Here is an 18,151-nt window from a genome sequence, read left to right on the forward strand (position 1 = left end):
AGTATTGAATATGTTTTTTTTTGGTACTAGTATTTACCGAAGTTTAAAAATCTGGTTTTGCAACAACCTCCGTCTTAGTAGCTAACAGACCAATATGAAAAGAGACAAGAAGGGATGCGTTTGGATGTCAGTGGAAAAAAAAAGTTTTCATTTCTAAAACTACTGAGGTCCAATTAATGAATGTGTCCCTTCTCCTCCTCTTGGTCTAACAACAGGTGAGAAGGTGTGTGTAGCTCATCATCATGCTAATGTATGTAAGCCCCGCCCACTCCTTTAGCAGTCCAATCATATGCGAAGGATGTGATTTAAAGCCCCCCTTTCCCTCCATAAATCCTTCTTTTTCAAACATTCCGTTCATTGGGAAATACGTCACAGCAAAGAAGCACAAAAACGCTCCAACTTCCGTTTCACTGCGACTTCAAAGTGATATATATATATATACCCTTTTATTTTTGAAGGCGGGCTCGCTCGTCTTCCGGTGTTGTGCCACCACAATAAAGCCAGTGCGGTACGAAGCGGACCGACGAATGTTAACCAACAGGAGAAAGAGAGAAAAAAAGAGGAGAGGAAAGTAGAGAGAGCGAGGGAGGTAGAGAGGCAGAGAGAGAGAGAGAGGGAGAGAGAGAGAGAGAGGGACGGACCATCCTACCAGCCGCTGTAGAGGAGGGTGAGGCTTATAAATGTACTGTTGGCTCTAAATCTAATTCGTCTTTGTTGCTGTCAAGACAGAAAAGAAAAGCTGGCGTCCATCACGGAGCGCGCCTCCGTTAAAATGCACATACAGTTCATTATAAAGAGGCTGTAGTAGTGTGTCCGTGCCAGCCACACAATAGGAGTTTGCTCCCATCTTATTGCACTTTAAGCTATCCTGCGCCTCACTGTATTGACAGTCTTTCCTAATATGTAATGAGGGACTTGTAGATATGCGGTAGTGAATGGCATCGCCTATCACCCGCCTGAAAACACGGTAGGATGGATGTAGTAGCCGGTGATGTGGCTGCTGTCGGTGTCGGTAGATGTGATCTGATGTTTCACGTTATTCTGTCAGCGACGTGAGCAGGAAATGCCGCTGTAACGCAGGCCTGTCCGTCCCAGTCTACAGTCTGTCTATGATATGAGTGTTTGACTGAATGACAGAACCCAAAGCAGGGGGGGGCAGGTCTTTGTATGCTTTGGCTCAGATTGCAGTGGTGTATACACTGCAGTGGACACGCTGTGTGTGTTTGTGTGTATGTAGGATAGATGCCTGTGTGTGTGTGTGTGTTCATCATATCAGTGTGAGTAATCAGACTCACTCCCCCCTTTTTCTGCAGTGTTCCAACATGACAGCGTTGCGTCAGAGGAAGGGCAGCAGGGGGAAGGAGCCCCCTCTCGGTGTCTCAGAGTTTCAGTCCCAACAGTCCAACTGTTGCACCGATCATCATCCAGAGAAGATCTTGCACGGTGAGTTAGCCGAGCCATCCTTCAGTCTGTCCCACCCAGCTCCTCCTCCATACGAGCAGATTCGGGATGCTCTTTGACTAATGGGTGAGCGTTTGTGGCAGCCACCTATCCCGATGAAGTGTCCAGATCCAGCTGCAGGGGTTGGTGCACTGTATGTGACCGTGACCCTGACCTGCTGTGTGTGCACAACCAGGAGTTTCCACTGGGTTTTTTTTAATGAAATCACATTTTCATATCTTACCCTGCTGGTTAAAGCCCGAGCTCTTACACCTTTTGCGTCCTCAGAGGACATGAAGGCAAGGCGAGGAAAAGCTAATTTATTTGTACAGCACATTTCAGCAACAAGGCAATTCAAAGTGCTTTACATAAAATGCATCAAGAGAGAATATAAAAACAATACATGGCAAAATAAAAACAAAATAGAAACGCACATAACACCATGTTTCCTGAGTGCTAATGCTGACTGACTCGCTCTGGCTCCTCAGTTAAAGATCATGAACAAGACATAATACTGCTTTTTATCTGACTAAGATTGTGGTAAATAAGAAAAAAAGTATTTAATTTATCATATTAGAAAACTGGATTTCAAAAAACAAAGTATTTCTACTCTCAAACAAATGACACCCAGTTTGATTTCTTCTAGAAGATGTTTTTAATGTGTTTCATGATGTATTCATTTTTCTTTAACTTCTCATGATATAGCTGGGACACCACAATCAGGGCTGTAACTCATAATTATTTAAAAAAGGTAGAAAATAGGGAAACAATGAGAAAAAAGACAAAGATGCAACCTAAAAGTCTTGTTTTGTCCTTAAAAACAGACCACAACCCAAAGTGTATTGAGTTTACTATCATAGAAGACTAAAGAAACCAGAAAATGTTCAGCTGGAATCAGATCATTTTTGCATTTCTTTCTTGCAAAGAGGTCTCAAAACAACTAATTGATTATCAATAGTAGAATCAATAATATTTGTAGATTAATTTTCTGTCTAGCTCTAACCACAAGTGTATCAAATATTCATAATGTCTGCAGTCCATGTAAATTGACCTGTTTTAATGCTTAGATATTGCTCACTCAGCAGTCTGGTTTACTGGGGCACATAGTGGAATGGAGCCATCGTTAATGTTATGAATGACACCTGTGCTTCACCGGCTGTGTCAGACCAGATACATCACACTGCTGAGACAGATGGTGTTCATTTTGAGGAAGAATGTATATGTTAGTGTTGCTGTTTTTATAAATTATGTGTTATTTTATTTTTTATCACAGTAACATAATAAAATGTTGATGCAGGTGATTGGTCATGGGGGGCAATAATCTGGACGTCGGTTGGTTGGTCTGTGGCTGTTGGTCTGGGCCTGCTGTGCTGCATCTACGTGGCGACGCTGCATGAGAACGACCTGTGGTTCTCCAACATCAAGGTAAAAAGTCATTTACTGTGTAGTCTTTAAGTCTTCAGGTAGAGCAAGTAAAGACAGGTGAAATGTTGAGAGAATTTTGCTTAATCTCTTCGTTTTCTTATATCTTATATGTTTTTCTGTCACTAACTACAAATACGTTTTTTTCTCCATTTTCTATTTCCGGCAAATTAAACACCACTGTTTTTGTGAGTCACACGTATTGCAGCAACGGTAGTGTCACTACAGGTGGCAGCCAGCTATCAAAGATCAGCCAGTAATACCATCATATGGTTGCTATCTGTGACTTAATGTGACAAACAGAGCAGAATCAGCTGCCTCACTCATAATCTCAGTCAGTGATGGTAGCTGAACAGTTAAAGAAGAGCTGAAAAAGTTGATAATTTTTAAAGGTTGTAGAAATGCTATCTCTTATCAGCTGATTGCTTTTCTGGCCTAGCCTGTTGAGAAAAATTTTTTTTGTAACTGCATGAGAGCAGTTCAAAGTCACACTTTAGGAACGTAGTGTATCGAGAAACTGTTCAGAGAAATAAATGCAGTTGGTTTGCATGGTGACGTTTCAGGAGGTGTATTTGTGAGTTTAAGTATGGAGAAAAATCCTGTGTCCACTAGAATATTGTGAGTGTCATGTTGTGCTGCATTTGGGGGATCTATATAACGAGATATATATATAATCTGCCATAACTGTAGGCTACAGGTGTTTGCTTTCATTAGGACTAATAATACAGGAGCTATTCTTGTGTGCACTTCACAACAGGTTTTTGTCTGTTCAGCACTATGAATGAAAATCATTGTGTAGCATTAATGCTTTAAGGCTTTGTACACTAAAGCAGGAATGAAATGTTTCTATAACCGGAACTACCTCACACTTAATCTTAATCAGGTTGACAATTTGTCACATCTGTTTTAACAGTCAGGAGCCCAAATGAACACAGAAATGTTTTCCTTCCATAATCATTCCTCCTCTTCATACTGACCATAAGAAGATCCTTTCATAATGCTCTTACAGTGTTAGTGATGGGGGACAAAATCCAAAAGTTTATCTGTAGCTCATATGAAGCTTCAGTCGTCCAGATGAGTCAAATCAAGTAGATGTCTTTCAATGTTAAGTCTTTTTAGTGGAGAAATGATTACAGCAAGGAAATCTTCTTTCACTGTTCATATGGATACCTGAAAAATTGTGAACTTGTCCTTTTAAGACTGGATTGCAGATAGTGTTTCAAGGTCACAGTAAGGTGAATTACTGCTAGATGTCTGAAGGGAGTTTTGGTGAGGAAGGTATGACGTCTTTGTGGTAAGTAGGATTAGTAAACTACTGGCTGGACATCATAGTGATTATAGTTAACTTAGCTTGTGCCATCCCAGCAGGACATCAGGGAATGCTGAAAACACATGGAATCAAACTCTTTTATGACACTCTTGTACGTTTAAGAAGTAGCAGAGATGCCTGGATTGATGCAGCTGACGCATTTGTGTGGAGGTTATCTAAGGATTTGACATCCATGTGAGAGACTCATCAACCACGTAGCAGATGTGGAATTTCGCAGATGGAAAATGTCTCCCGGGTTGAACCATTTAAAAGCTAGAAAATTCCACACATCTTTCCTGCTTATCTCCAGAGGAAATGTAGCTTTACCAGGAGTGCCAATCACACCAGTCCCCCTCATTCAGCCCCCTCATCGCCTGAACACACGTCATAAACACTTCATCCTGAAATGGGATGATTGTTTTTCCGTGCGCTGCTGATGATACGATTTTCAGGCCCATTAAATGATCCACATGAAGTCCTGAAACACCGGAGCGACTGTTTTCTTTTTTAGAGTCTGTTAACTGTTATACGGCAACAGAACATTGTGCCCCGTCAGATATGATGTAATTTTTAAATCCCCCTTCCAAAGCTTCAGACTGTGATACACACAGCAGATGTTAAACTGGCTGACATGGCAGAACAGATTGCTCTGTCAGAGTTCTAACTGGGGCAAAAAGTTATGTGAATGCTGATTTTTGTTGGTTATTTATGACACATTTAGCGGAGTAGTCATTCTTTTTGATGGATGTACGAGGCAATTTATGCAAGGAATAGTCGTACGTATTCTTACTCCACGTAACTGAAGAGTCAGAGATATAGCTACATTGATATACAACCAAAATTCTGTGTGAAATCTGTCAAAATATGGTTTACATTTTTAAAAATGTTTTTACAAGAAGCATTCTGGCTCTTCCTCCTTTTCATAATCTGAGATGGGGCTTTTGACCTAACAGAGAATGGGCTACAGGGGAATCGGTGTCTCTACATTGCAAACCCTTCTCTGTTAACCTAGCTACTAACCAGGGAACTGGTCTAGGATGTCAGCTACAGTTCAGGTATGCTTCTTCCAGACAAAGTGTGTATCTTTGTTTAAAATTTTTGTAACCACATTAGTGCAGATAAAACCAGAATCTTCCTTCTTCATGGTGGGAGGCAGCTCAACAACTGTATCTGTTAGCTCAAAGAGAGAAATGATCTGGAGTGGTAACCGTTAGCTTGCTGGCTCTGACTGAGAACAGGCAGTCCGTGACGTTAGCTTGATAGATGTAGCAGAGCTAACGTATGCTAGCTGGTGAAGAAGCAACCTTGTCTTCTAGAAATTAAGTTTGTATACAATTAAACAGTTTGCCCAAATATGTTGCATTAGTTAATGTAATCCTTTTTTCAAATAAATTGTTCTTAAGTTGCATGAAAGAGCTCGGGAGTCAGGTGGCTAAATTATTTTGTTCGTTATTGCATTAAAGTCTAGGAGACTCAACATTAGCTTAACTTATGTGATATCACCCCAACAAAGTGCATTATTCAGGAAATTATCTGTGGTGAAACTGTGCACGTTTGTCCTCCATAGAAACACATCATAAGATTTCGGTGTTTTTAAAACTTCAGGAGGATTGTGATGTTTATTACAACCTCGGCAATATCTGCGGCCTTCTCTCATCAGGTCTGAGGATAGCAGCTAGTTAGCCATATACTGGTTGCAACACAGACGTTATGACTGCTAAACTATAATGCTAACGCTGCTAACAGCTAGATTTGTAGTGGCAAAACAAACTGGCCCATTTAAAAATATTGCCAGTAGGGTTTCATGATTAAATTTTGGGCTGAATATTTAGCTACATTGTGATTTTCAGCAATGTACTTTAAAATTGTATTATGTACATATAATTTAGTAGTTAGCTAATTTACCTAACTACACAGTGTTGCATAATGATGGTGGTTATTAAGAGATATTAGTAAGTGATAGGCTGAAGATGTAACACTAGTTAGTTCAGATTTGTCTGAATGTCCTACAATGATTGACAATTTCTCAGTTTGGTGGGAGATTCTCTGTGTCTGCAGGGAGTGATCCATCAAACCTAGTAATGACCTCATCAGAGATCAGACCTTCACCTGTACATATCGGGTCAGGTTTAGTAAAAGCATTAAATCACAGAATGGATTTGAATCAAACACAACAACTGAGCAGACTGGCCCTAATAAATCTTTGACTCATTTGCAGAAACGGGCAGAGCCAACAAGTGCTTCATCTGTGTCTTATGCAGATGTGCAGCATGTCTGGACCACAGAGGAAATCTGCACACCATCATTTGTGACTTTTTGTCACAGGGAGACAAAGCAGCACATTGTTAATTGTGTGGAACCTGCGCAGACACAGTTTGAGGTCCTATGCTGGGTTGTTTCAGTTTATGTGTGTGTGTGTGTGTGAAGAGAAGAGACCGACAGATGCTTTCATTCATAATAAATGCAGGTCACTTCATAGGCCTGGCTAATATTTCTCTGCAATGTTCCCATAAGTGGGGTCCCGGCTGACATCATTTCACATTGTGTGTGTGTGTGCGCGTGTATAAAGTGCTTCCTTCTGTTAATGCCATCACAGTCTCTGTCTTAGACTGTGGACACACAAATACAGCTAATGCTGGCCTTGACTGCAAATTACTCTTCAAACTATTTCACTATTGCAGACAAATTTCCAATGCCGGAATAAAATCATGAGTTTTGTTACAGTTGAGGCGTCCCGTCATCTCGACCATTTGGTATAAGATTTTCAAAAAACCTCAAATACCCTCACACACATGAGAGACTGTAAATCAACAGTGTTAGTCTTAATTTTTTTGCAGTTCACCTTTCATTCCCTTCGTCTTCTCCCACTACAGTAGGGCACTAACAGAGGCTGGCAGCCAGTTGAAGTGACAAAAATCCCAAATGTGAAGTTCATACAGAAATACAGTTTATCTTTAATGGATTATACTGCTGCCGAATTGACAAGAAAACTGTCGACTTTTGACGTCGACCTTTTATCTTGTGCTTCTAGAGATAAGTGTTTTTGCAGACATGTAAGTAATTGTTAATATGACATATTTCTTAAAGGGAGTTTGGCGAGCGTGTGGAGCTTCAGTTGAATTCAAACATTTTTATCACCACCACAGAAACACCAGCTAACTGCTAAACTAAAGTATAAGTTTGTCCGACATTGACTGCTGTTAGTTATTGGTTTGATATTTTACAGTCTAATAATGTGTGTTTGTATTGATTACTGAAAGCAGCTGATTGTACTGAGTTTCTTACGACAGCGTGCAGTAAATGGTTGCCCTTTTGTGTGCACATTTTTAAACTACTTTCCCGATTAAACATGATATGCTTGATGGTGTTATTAATGACTCCTGATGAAAGCTCGGCATTCTCGTTGCCCTTTTAGCTCATGTCGCATTAATATTTATTCACTTAGAAAAAAGCTCATATTTCTCTGTATAATATGACCTCCTCTCTCTCTCTGTCAGCTGCGGTGTATTTACTGGTGGTTCACACATGATTTCAGTTAAACCTGTGACTTTCTCCCGCTGTATAATTATGAAGGCTGCTGCTGTTTCTACTGTATTTCATGCCGTTTGCAGGGTTTCCAAACAGGAATACTCCAACATCCTGCAGCTGAGAGTGCTGTGTCCATTAGGTTAGGTTATGGAAAACTTGTAAATTTAAGTTGTTTTTTTAGTTTTTTTAATGTGATTGTTTTAGAAATGTTAACCCACATTTTATTGGTTAAAACATGACAATTAGTTAATAACAGGAACAATCAGTGTCGGTTGTTTCTCTTCACAGTTGTTCATCATAACTGAATGAATTAATTTACATTTTCTTTTTGGCAGTTTTTCCCCCTCTTTTTCCAGAATAAACCATTACACACGCACAAAAGCAGCTTCTGTTTCTGCTCCATCGTTCAGCAGTAGTTCTTCTCGTAAATTTCCACCAGGAGCAGCAGGTCGGGAAATCATCTCAAAAAGAATCTAGTTATAGTCTTGCAAATAGTAACCCTGCAAGGTCCCTGGTCTTGCAAAATTTATAGCCTGTGACAGAAAGACTCAGTGACTTATGACACTTTATCTGTAGATGCTAGAGGGTGTCAGACTTTTAAAAGTCTTTTCAAAGTCTTCTAGTGTGGTATGTATAAATCTGAAAAAACACCACCAATACTATACAATACAATACAAAATACAATATTCAAACAGATGTATCCCTTTCATTTGGCAAACAACTTAAATATGTGCATTGCATAGACTTAACATTAAAAATGAGTTCATTCAGAGAGGGTAAGAAATCTGTGGAAAAAATGTAAGTTAAACCAGCTTCAACTGTTGCTGCAATGTAATCCGACATGATCCGACAGGATCGTAACATGACCGCAGAGTTCCTACTGTTTACCTCGGGATTGTCATAACTTTCCAGAGTTGTAAACTGTCAGTGAGTATTACAAACCGCTGTGCTGTGTTTTGGCAATAGCGTTAAGCCTTTAAATGCCTTTAAAATCTGTACCTCCAACAGGATTTCACAGAGCACATTTCATCGTCTCACCGGTACCTGCTTTTGAGTCTTAATACAGTTTTAAGAAGCGACAGACGCTGCTGCAGTCTGACCTAGCCTTGAACCTCATGCTGTTGCGCTCTCAGCTAGTTGAGGTAATGTATTTAATTTCCTGCCATCCGAGATCCACCGTCTCTCTTTAACTTCCACTCCTCCTCTTACCGGCTCTCACGCACACATGCTCTCCCAAGTCTCTCCAGGTCAAAAAGGATGGAGGGGACCGTAAAAAAAGCATGCTGGAAAGTGATTTGTGAGTTTGAGAGTCCCGTCTGCTCGCTGTTGGTACTTTGCGGTTGTTGCTTGGACCTGACCCTATGTCTTTGATGATATCAAAGAGTTAACGGTCTGTGGAGGAGCTGTCATTTAACAGAGTGGGAATGGTTTTAATCATCTCACATGTGGTTTCCTCGCCCTTTTGAGCGAAGGTGGGAGCAGCATCAGCCCTGAGTTTAAAGGGTTATTCTTGTTCTTTTTCACTCTTCTTATCCGTCTTTCACACACACTTACAATGCTTATTATCACCAGTCCTCTTACACATGCAATGAGTCAGCTGTTTTAAACTGGCCTCTCGAATTCATCAGGTGTGAAGTCATATACACGTGGGCTCCCGGTGCCTAGCAAAGTTTATTTCAGACGTGCTCACAGCTTGATGCTGCTTCCAGATCCGCGAACCCTCTAACAAATGTTCCCTGCATTTTCCGAACAACGTTCCAACATGTTCCCCTCACCTAAGCCCCCTCCCCTCCCCCATCTTATTCTTTTGCCTTGTGCATGTGTGTTTTTATAGACATGGGGTCACCAGTAGTCAACTCTCCTTTCCCCCCCCCCCCCCCCCCCCCCCCCCTCCCTCGCTCCCTCTGGCTGCTACAGTTATCTACAACCCATTCTGTTGTTCACAGACTTACAGAGGCTCAGTCTTTCTCCTTCATAGTGGCTGCTTCATTGAGGAAACCTTGGTTTTGTGTTTTGAAGTCTCTGTTCTGTTGGGGTCTGGCCGTGTTTAGCCCTAAAGCGGAGGCAAGACGAAGCAAGGCCAGTGCTGGACGGACTCTAGCTTGGATTCTTCAAGCATCACATCAGAGAGATGGGAGTTATACAAAGACCCATAAAGAGAAAATGCTAACAGAGAGAAACAGAGAAGAGGATCACTGCCTTCTGAGATGTAAACTAGCTTTTCGGGGTAATGAGCAATGTGTGAACTTGTTAACCGAGCCTATTCTTTTTGACCTTAATTTAAACTGAGGATTAGCCATCATCATCAGAGTTCTTGGTGTAAAGCCAAGGCTTGTTTTGTCTCGGGCAGACTCAAAAGGAGGATTGGGAAGGAAACTAGCTGCTCGCTCCCTCAGAGAAAGCTTTTGCATATTTCCTTTGGCAAGGAACTTGAAGCGATTAAAAGGCACATTTATTTGGACTGACTTCAAGAAAAGAGAAACACACATTTATATTTATTGCCGTAATGGATTTGGATCAGTTCTATAGCTCAGCCCTGGAGCATGCTGTTTATCTACCTGGATCCAGCTCATCAAAGGATCCAAGAATTTATTGATAATCTCCGTCTTCTCAGGCGATGGAGCTTCGTAAGAGAGTTAAGTTGAGCAAACTAGGAAATGATTTAGGCCTTTCACAAGATGGGCCGGCTGAGAGGAGATGCAGCAGTACCAAGATGTGGGGGACAGCAACGTCTTATGCCACACCGGAGGGGGATTCAGGGGAGGTCTCTGTGCTTGGAGGATCCGCTAATTGTTCCGGTTCAGGCATTCTACTCCGGTGGCCTTGGCGACAGTGTGTTTCCATGGCAGCGGGGCTGTTATTGGCTGGGCTGCTGGCTCTGACTCAGGCCTGGTGTGTTAACGCCATACATGAGAATCTGCTGTGGTTCTCTCAGCTCACGGTAGGAGTTATTACTAGTATAATTGTTACTGTTTTAATCTGAATCCTTAATAAACCGATCGCATTGAAGAAAAGCTCTCCCTCTCAGTAACAGCCTGAGGAATGACCTCCAAGGGTTCAGTTAGTTTATATTTTCACTGTATTACTGTCTCACCCCTCAGCAGTCCAATCTCACCTCCCTAGTAGAGTCAGTCTGGCGACAAAATATATTTTTTTGCTGTTATTGTTCATTATCCTCCAATCTCTTCTTCTTTATTGTGATCTGTCTGGTCAATTCAATTCATGGAATATCCTGTAAAATTGTCTTTTTTAAATTTAAAAGGCACCCTGCTGTGCCCCAGTTAGGGACAAAGTGGACACATGGTTTCTATGGTTCAAAAAGGTACTGTCATTTTGAAAAGAACTGGATATCCTCACATCCAGATATCCGCCATCACAACAGTATTAAAGATGGCAAAGGATAACCTGACATATCACCACACAGGCAGTTCTGTAATAAGACATGTGCATTGCAAGGCAAAATTTCACAAAACATCTGTGTAACTGAAGAGGAAAACATCCTCCTGAACTGTCAAAATATTTTTTTCATAAAATGGAATTTAATTATATACTGTTGTTTAACACGTGGCAAAAGACTGAACCAGATCAGATTTCAGAACACAAGAATTAACATGTTCTGTGAAGATTATTGATATTCCTATCAGTAATATATTCAAAGAGGGAACAGGTGGAACTATGCTGGAAGTTTGGTGAGGTGACCAAACTTAAAAGAAGGTGTACTGTACGAACAACAGAATTAATGAGAAAGTGAATTAGATGTTGATTAACTTGCCCACACAGTCGTGAGAAGACATCTAAGTAGGCACTTTAAATGAAAACACTTGTGTGGGTTGACCATGACTGTGCAGGGCCATAAGGACATCCTCACTCAACAGCAGTAGTACCATTCACTGCCTAGAAACCTGTGCCAAATACAAATATGTCTGTAGCATATTGGGACTGAGATCTCTCTTAATGGTATAAACCAGTGCTTCTTTATTGTGCTCCACAGAATTGAATGACTTTCACTCTATTCATCAGGGAGTGGTTAACAAGGTGAATGTGGTTAACTAGCTGGCAGGAACACCCGTGCCTTTTTGGGATATGATTGGAAACCACTGGCCTGTAGCTACTCTGGATAGGGGTGTAAAGTGGAGTGAGAGTCTGCAGAAGGACATTTGGTGGCAGATGGTTAGAATATGGGACATTTTAAGTGAAATTGAATGTATCTTTATGGTGGATTTAGTCTTTCATACAACTCTCTTTGTTCCCTTTTTAGCATAACAACTTGAGCTGTAATGCAACTGGAATTAAGCAGGGCTGTTACCTCTGTCATTTAGATATCTTGTCAGTCATTAGGGGTTTGGTTTCCATCTGCCACCACAATAATGGTAAGAAATATGCTTTGGTTGTTCATAATCACTAGTTTTTAAGAGATCCCTATGCATGACTGCATTCATCAGCAGAGGAGCGATGACGCTGGAGAAACAATTTGACTTTCTTTTAAACCACCACCACCGCAGCAATATGTCAAAGAAATATCTGACTTTATTAAAATGTATGTTTAGTGAAGAGGAGCTGTAAAAACAATTCAAATGTGATAGATTAATGATTGACTTAATATTTTGCAGGTGGTACTTCACTGGTTGCTCTGTTTACCCCTCAGTGGGAACAGTAATCATGCGTGGCAAGCGGGAAATCTCTTGGGAAGACACACTCAGAACACACACACACACACACACACACACACACACCCACACACACACACACACACACACACACACACACACACACACACACACACACACACTGTACCTGTCTTATTGTTACTGTTGAGGATTACCAGTGTATTAGCTGCTCTACCTCTATCCTCCATGTTTCTGTCATGTCTTGCCAGGATATCTGTTTTCCATATTACAGAAGACAAAATTGTGTGGTTTTATACAACCAAATTCCCCTTTTTGCTTTTAGGAGGTGGAGCGGGAGATCTCCTTTCGCACAGAGTGTGGACTGTACTACTCCTACTACAAGCAAATGCTGCTGGCCCCGTCCATACAGGAAGGTATACTCTTTGTTTATGGTCATATGTAATTTTCATATGTGTATGTGTATGTGTGTGTGTGTGTGTGTGTATATATATATATATATATATATATTTTTTTTTTACATTTTATTTTATTTTTTTCTAATCAGTGATTATGTAACTGTAACTAGGCTCGGCAGCCCCGCAGGGCTTTGGGTTTGACATGACAAACCAGTGTTCATGGGACTCTAGTAATGGAGGTACCCGGCATCTAAAGTCATTAGGGTGGTGTCTTTTTTTTCACCCTCCAAAACCGAAAACCCATAAACAACTTGGATGGAATGGATTTAACAGCCCTAATTTTTTTGCAATTGTGAGCATGTCCAGCTAACTAGCTTAGTACATACAGTAGTGACCATCTGTAGTGACCTATGCTGTGTCTCAAACCGCGCACTTCTGTACTTAAACTTAATATTTTGAGTGCATAAGTGTGTTAACAATGAAAAGTATGGAAAAATGCAGTGCACTATGAGTACCCAGATGATGCAGTCAAAATGATCAAAAAGTTGAGTATGGAACTATGGGCACTTCTCGTCCTCAATGGTCACCATCTTAGCTATGTAGTGGAAGGGGAGGGATTACTTTTTAAACTGGAAATAGCAGCTGAGGACATAACTACAGCGAACATCAACACATTATACATGTTTTCTGCACTAAGCACCTGTGTTGTCACATATAAGCCATCAGTAGGTTTATTGGGTTAATTTAGCAGTCCGTAATGATTTATTACAGCGAACGATAATGCGAATGCTAACGCCAGCTTGCTAACTAGCTAATCGTCATTTCTGGTAAGTGGGCAACAGCCGTGTTTGATTTGAGACAACACTAACCTGACGAAATGTGCACACTATACAAGTAAGTACATAGTGTACACAGTGTACTACACAGAATTGTACTAACTGAAGTATGTGGTTTTTAAACAAAGGGCTGGTGTTACGTCCATACCCAAAAAACATATCATCAAATAACTACATTGTTTTATGGGGTTATAGGTTTTTAAAAAGCCTGGTTTATGACTTGTACATCCAGTGTGTAGTATTTCCTCACTGTGGTGAAGCCTGTTCTGGATGCTACTAGAATTTAAGCTAACATTAGTTGCTCTGTATTAGATTAGGGGAAATTTATACCACAGGAACTCTGGTCAGTCAAACCGGGGAAAACATTTAGCCGAACTTGCTTATATAACCTAAAAGCCCTTTCTGTTGTAATGTTACATGTGAAAGCATACTGTTTGAAAATGTGAAAAAATACGTTAGCTAAGAAAACCAAACAGGGTTATGTTAAGGAAATAATGGTCTGTTCTTGTATTTTTCCTTATCATACTAACTAGCTCTGCACTGCGATACATGAACAGTGCTGTTTCTGTAATTCAGTGTTCAGAGGCTAACTTATTTTTCCCTGGGACAAGCGGCTTCAGCCTCAGTCTTTTAGCATGTTTATGTAGCTGTGAAATCCCTTTCACACGGTTCTTGTTTTAAAATGAGTCAGCGGGGAACATTAAAAAGCCAGTTAAAGACGACATTTTCGACAAACTCATGGAGCTATCGCTTAATTAGTCCGCTAGCTGCAGCTGAGAAGAGCTGCGGGGTTCACAATTTCAGCTGGAAAAATTGACGATCACTGGCAAGAGACAAAAGGCTTTTGTCTACCTCTGTGTGAAATTAAGGAGCCATTGTTTCAGAAATTAAAAAGGAATTTAAGTGGTAAATCTGCCTCCGACATTATTGTAAACAGAAAGCTGTAATATATAGTAACTGATGCGTATTAGAGCCACAACCAGTGGCAGAAAAACATCTAACCTAGAATTTTACACATTTTTGTGAATGATTATGTAATGAAACTACTTTAATTATTGAAGAATGGACTTCTAATAGCTCACAACAACCAATCTTGAGAACATTTTATTTTCTTTACACAGATAGAGACACCAGATGGCTGTCTTTACCAACTCTTACAAGCAGGAAGAAACTTTTCCTCCCCTCTTCATTTTCCAGCCAGAGCAAAAAAATCACCACAGTTACTCGTGACACACAGTCTGGTCCGAGGGAAATTAGTTTAATTATTTTGTTCCCATTATCATGTAAAATTTCTTGTTGGAACCGGGCCTAATTTTACACTAAGGCAAATAAACGAGCTGTAGGCTAATCAGCTGAGGGACCGGCCGACCTCCCCCTCCGCCTCAATCTGTGTGTTCACTTCTTTTCTCGTCACACTTATAAACCACAAGAGAAGGCAGAATGCGGAAACTACAGTAGTGTAAAGCAGTAAGGTAGGGAGGAGGAAAAATATGGAGGGAACAATGGACTGATGAGATAAAGGAAGAAATTATAAGAGATTGATGTGGGAAAAGAAAACAGTCAGGTGGGAGAATGGAAGCAAGGATGGAAGGAGGAATGAATAGAGAAAAAAGAAGGAAGATAGAGAACTTTGAGGAACAGAGAAAGGAAAGAAGAGAAGAGTTTATGAGCTAAAATAGGAAAGAGGGGGAAATGAGGGAGGAGAGGATAGAAAGGAAGCTTGCACCACAGGATAAAGCAACCAGTTTGTAGGAAAGAGATAGGAATGATTAACTGTAGTCGTGTGTGGGGGTGGGTGGGTGGGTGGGTGGGTATGTGTACTTTGTTTATAGAAAACAGTGTTGGTTTTTATGGCCTTACATGGATCAAGAACACAGCAGTGATCAGGGTGACACATCCCAGCTCTCTGCTGCTATTTTAGTGTCGCACTTTGTTTCAGTCAAACCAAATATATAGTAATGATACTGCACCCAATGACCAATTTGGTATAATGACACCAATGTATGTCGAAGCTCATACAATACAATGTCAGAACCAGTCTTTTTTTGTAACATGGCATGATAATTCTATAGATAAAGGATAATTTTAGCTTGTTAGAAGTTAGGTCTCATTTTCATAATGTCAGTAATCATACTGTTGGCTTACTAGTGGCTGCAAAATAATAGTCATAATTGTGAAAATTTCAATTTTCTTTTTAATGCTATAACATTGTGAATCAGCCAACATGTCAACTCGATGTAATGCTGTCTTTCATTTCACTCATCATCATTACTTTACATTACTAGCTTGAGGTTTGCCCAAACTGCAAAACACCTCCGCCTTTACTTTTACCCACTTCATACGTGAGTGGCTTTTTTGTTAGTTTTTCATTCATTTATTCCTGTTGTCAGTCGTTCACCTTTACCATTCTGTGTCAGAGATGTAATAACGACACATTTCTTTATTTTCATGCAATGTTTCAAATGATCTTCCTCTGACCTCGGAAAAAAAACAACCCTCTATTTCTTAAGATCAGCTTTACAGAGTTATGAGTCAAGTGTTTATTATTAGCTAATTTAATTAGCAATTTCAACTAGTGAGCTTTGAGCTACTCCTGTGTGGATAGTTTTTTGTTGTTTTTTTTCACCTTGAATAGATATCTAAACCATTCAGCTGATCTGTGTAACTTGGTGTAGACACATTTTTCAGAGAATAGAAAAGTATTAAAGGGACACTCTACCTATTCTTGCACTTCTGAGGGCACAGTGCTGGTGAAGATCTGGGCTTCAGCTCTCACCAGGTTCAACGATGTACTGGAGACCATGATCTCGACAAAGAAATCCACAGACTTTGCAGGTCTTTGGAGAAGTCAGTTATTAAGGACTTAATGTTAGCTGAACTAATATTTGCTTAATGTGGCAGTAGACAACGAGGTGAAATCTGTCATAATGAGACGATCGATCAAGATGAAGTGAATAGTCAGAGTGAACCATGTAAACTGACAGAATATGACACAGCTGCAGAAACGGAACATTCTACATTGATTCTGTGACATCACTGTCACATTCTAATTAATCCTAAATAAATTAGAATAAAATTCTGTACTATTTTTTTGTTTGTCAGAACTGGTTGATTTTGACAGGCTGTGAAAGTCACCTGACCAGCTTCATTTATGATAACCGGTGCAGTGCCTGCTGAAAATATGTCTGTTTGGAATGGGCCGACTGCTTGGCCTCTGAAAATTAATACAGTTGATGTTAGGCGTGAACTAGGGGTGTCGCAATATACCGTTATTGACGATAGCCATGATGCATGAACAGTTAATATCATTTTAATGATATATGACAATACAATACAACAAATACTATATGATAATATGTTAATAATCCAGTGCCTTAAATCATTTCCATGTCTTTTCGTTCTCACTTTGTTTCCATCCCCCAGTTGAACTGGTAGACTCAGCACAGTCCTGAAGCTCCGTCCTGCTCCTGCACAGAGCAGAGCAGCTCACTAATTGCTGGTGTATTCAAAGTTCATTAATATTTAACGTACTGCGTGTCCAAATTGCAACAAATTGAACACGACACTCCCCTTCTTCCTCAGCGATCTACAAAAATCTGATTTAAACCTGAATTATTCTCTAAAACATCTTTGGAAGAACTCATTCATTCTCATACAGGATTTCCCCTAGAAATGATTCTAGCTGAGATGGTAGACCACCCAGATTACAACGCATTTCCTCTTGTCACCAATTTAGTCTGTAGATCCCTAAACAATTGCCATGCTAAATGAAATATATGGCATTTGCTGTATTGCCTGTGCGAAATCGTTCCTAAAGGTTAATACTTTAATAGAAAATTTTCATCATCAGGTTTCCCATCTCTGCTATAAAACTCTGTGAGAAAACCCTGTCATATTAGATGCTGTATGTACTACTGTATGTTCAGGTGTTGGAGTGAAATGTTATGTAGAAAAAGCAGCTCCACAGAACAAAGGAAGCGATGTCTGAAGTCTGCTCAGGTTGAACGCACTGATGTGTTCAGACATCTTTTTGTGCTTTCAGTAATTATGATATTAAATCCCAACTGGTCTTACTGGTTGACAGACACTTCAAACACCGTTATTGTTCTTTAATAGCCACCATACACAGTAAATGAGAAAAGTGAGCTTTGAGGAACATTCATTCTTTCTGGTTGTCACAAAGCCAATAATAGTTGTTATCAGTCAATGTCACTGTGAAGGAATGGTGGCATTTTTAAAGCGTGTGTTTGTGTGTGTTTCCAGGGCTCTCGGATTTGATCCACGACAACTTGACAGAATCCAAGAGGACCATTAATCTCCTACAGCGAATGAATATCTACCAAGAGGTCTTTCTCAGTGTTCTCTACAGATTGTTGCCCATCCAGGTAACATATCACTCAGCTGTCAGCTATGCACATTTGGGGTTGTACAACACTAAAGATTACTGTAATGGCTGCCATAATTACTAAATGATTAACCGCCTCTGTACCTTTTGTCATTTCGCCCCATGAAATAAAACCTTGTTGTGTGCAAAATGTAATGTCACATAATTTTTCTCTCTTCATTATTATTAAGTGCTAAAGTTATTGTAAT

General features: G+C 40.2%; 1 protein-coding gene across 4 annotated transcripts in view; it reads left to right on the top strand.

Moving 5' to 3' along the window:
- Window positions 1–552: 552 nt before the first annotated feature.
- Window positions 553–18,151, top strand: part of dpy19l3 (dpy-19 like C-mannosyltransferase 3) — a 68,210-nt gene continuing 50,611 nt past the window's right edge. For all 4 annotated transcript variants that reach the window (XR_009925185.1, XR_009925184.1, XR_009925186.1 and 1 more), the window contains exons 1-5: window positions 553–667; window positions 1,314–1,443; window positions 2,738–2,865; window positions 12,650–12,740; window positions 17,822–17,943. Coding sequence is in view for 1 of the 4 variants with exons in the window: in XM_062419588.1 (XP_062275572.1) it covers window positions 1,323–1,443; window positions 2,738–2,865; window positions 12,650–12,740; window positions 17,822–17,943 (462 nt within the window). In the remaining 3 variants the exon portion in view is untranslated. The remainder of the gene's footprint in view (window positions 668–1,313; window positions 1,444–2,737; window positions 2,866–12,649; window positions 12,741–17,821; window positions 17,944–18,151) is intronic.

Source organism: Scomber scombrus, chromosome 1, assembly GCF_963691925.1.
Source record: "Scomber scombrus chromosome 1, fScoSco1.1, whole genome shotgun sequence".
NCBI lineage: Eukaryota > Metazoa > Chordata > Actinopteri > Scombriformes > Scombridae > Scomber > Scomber scombrus.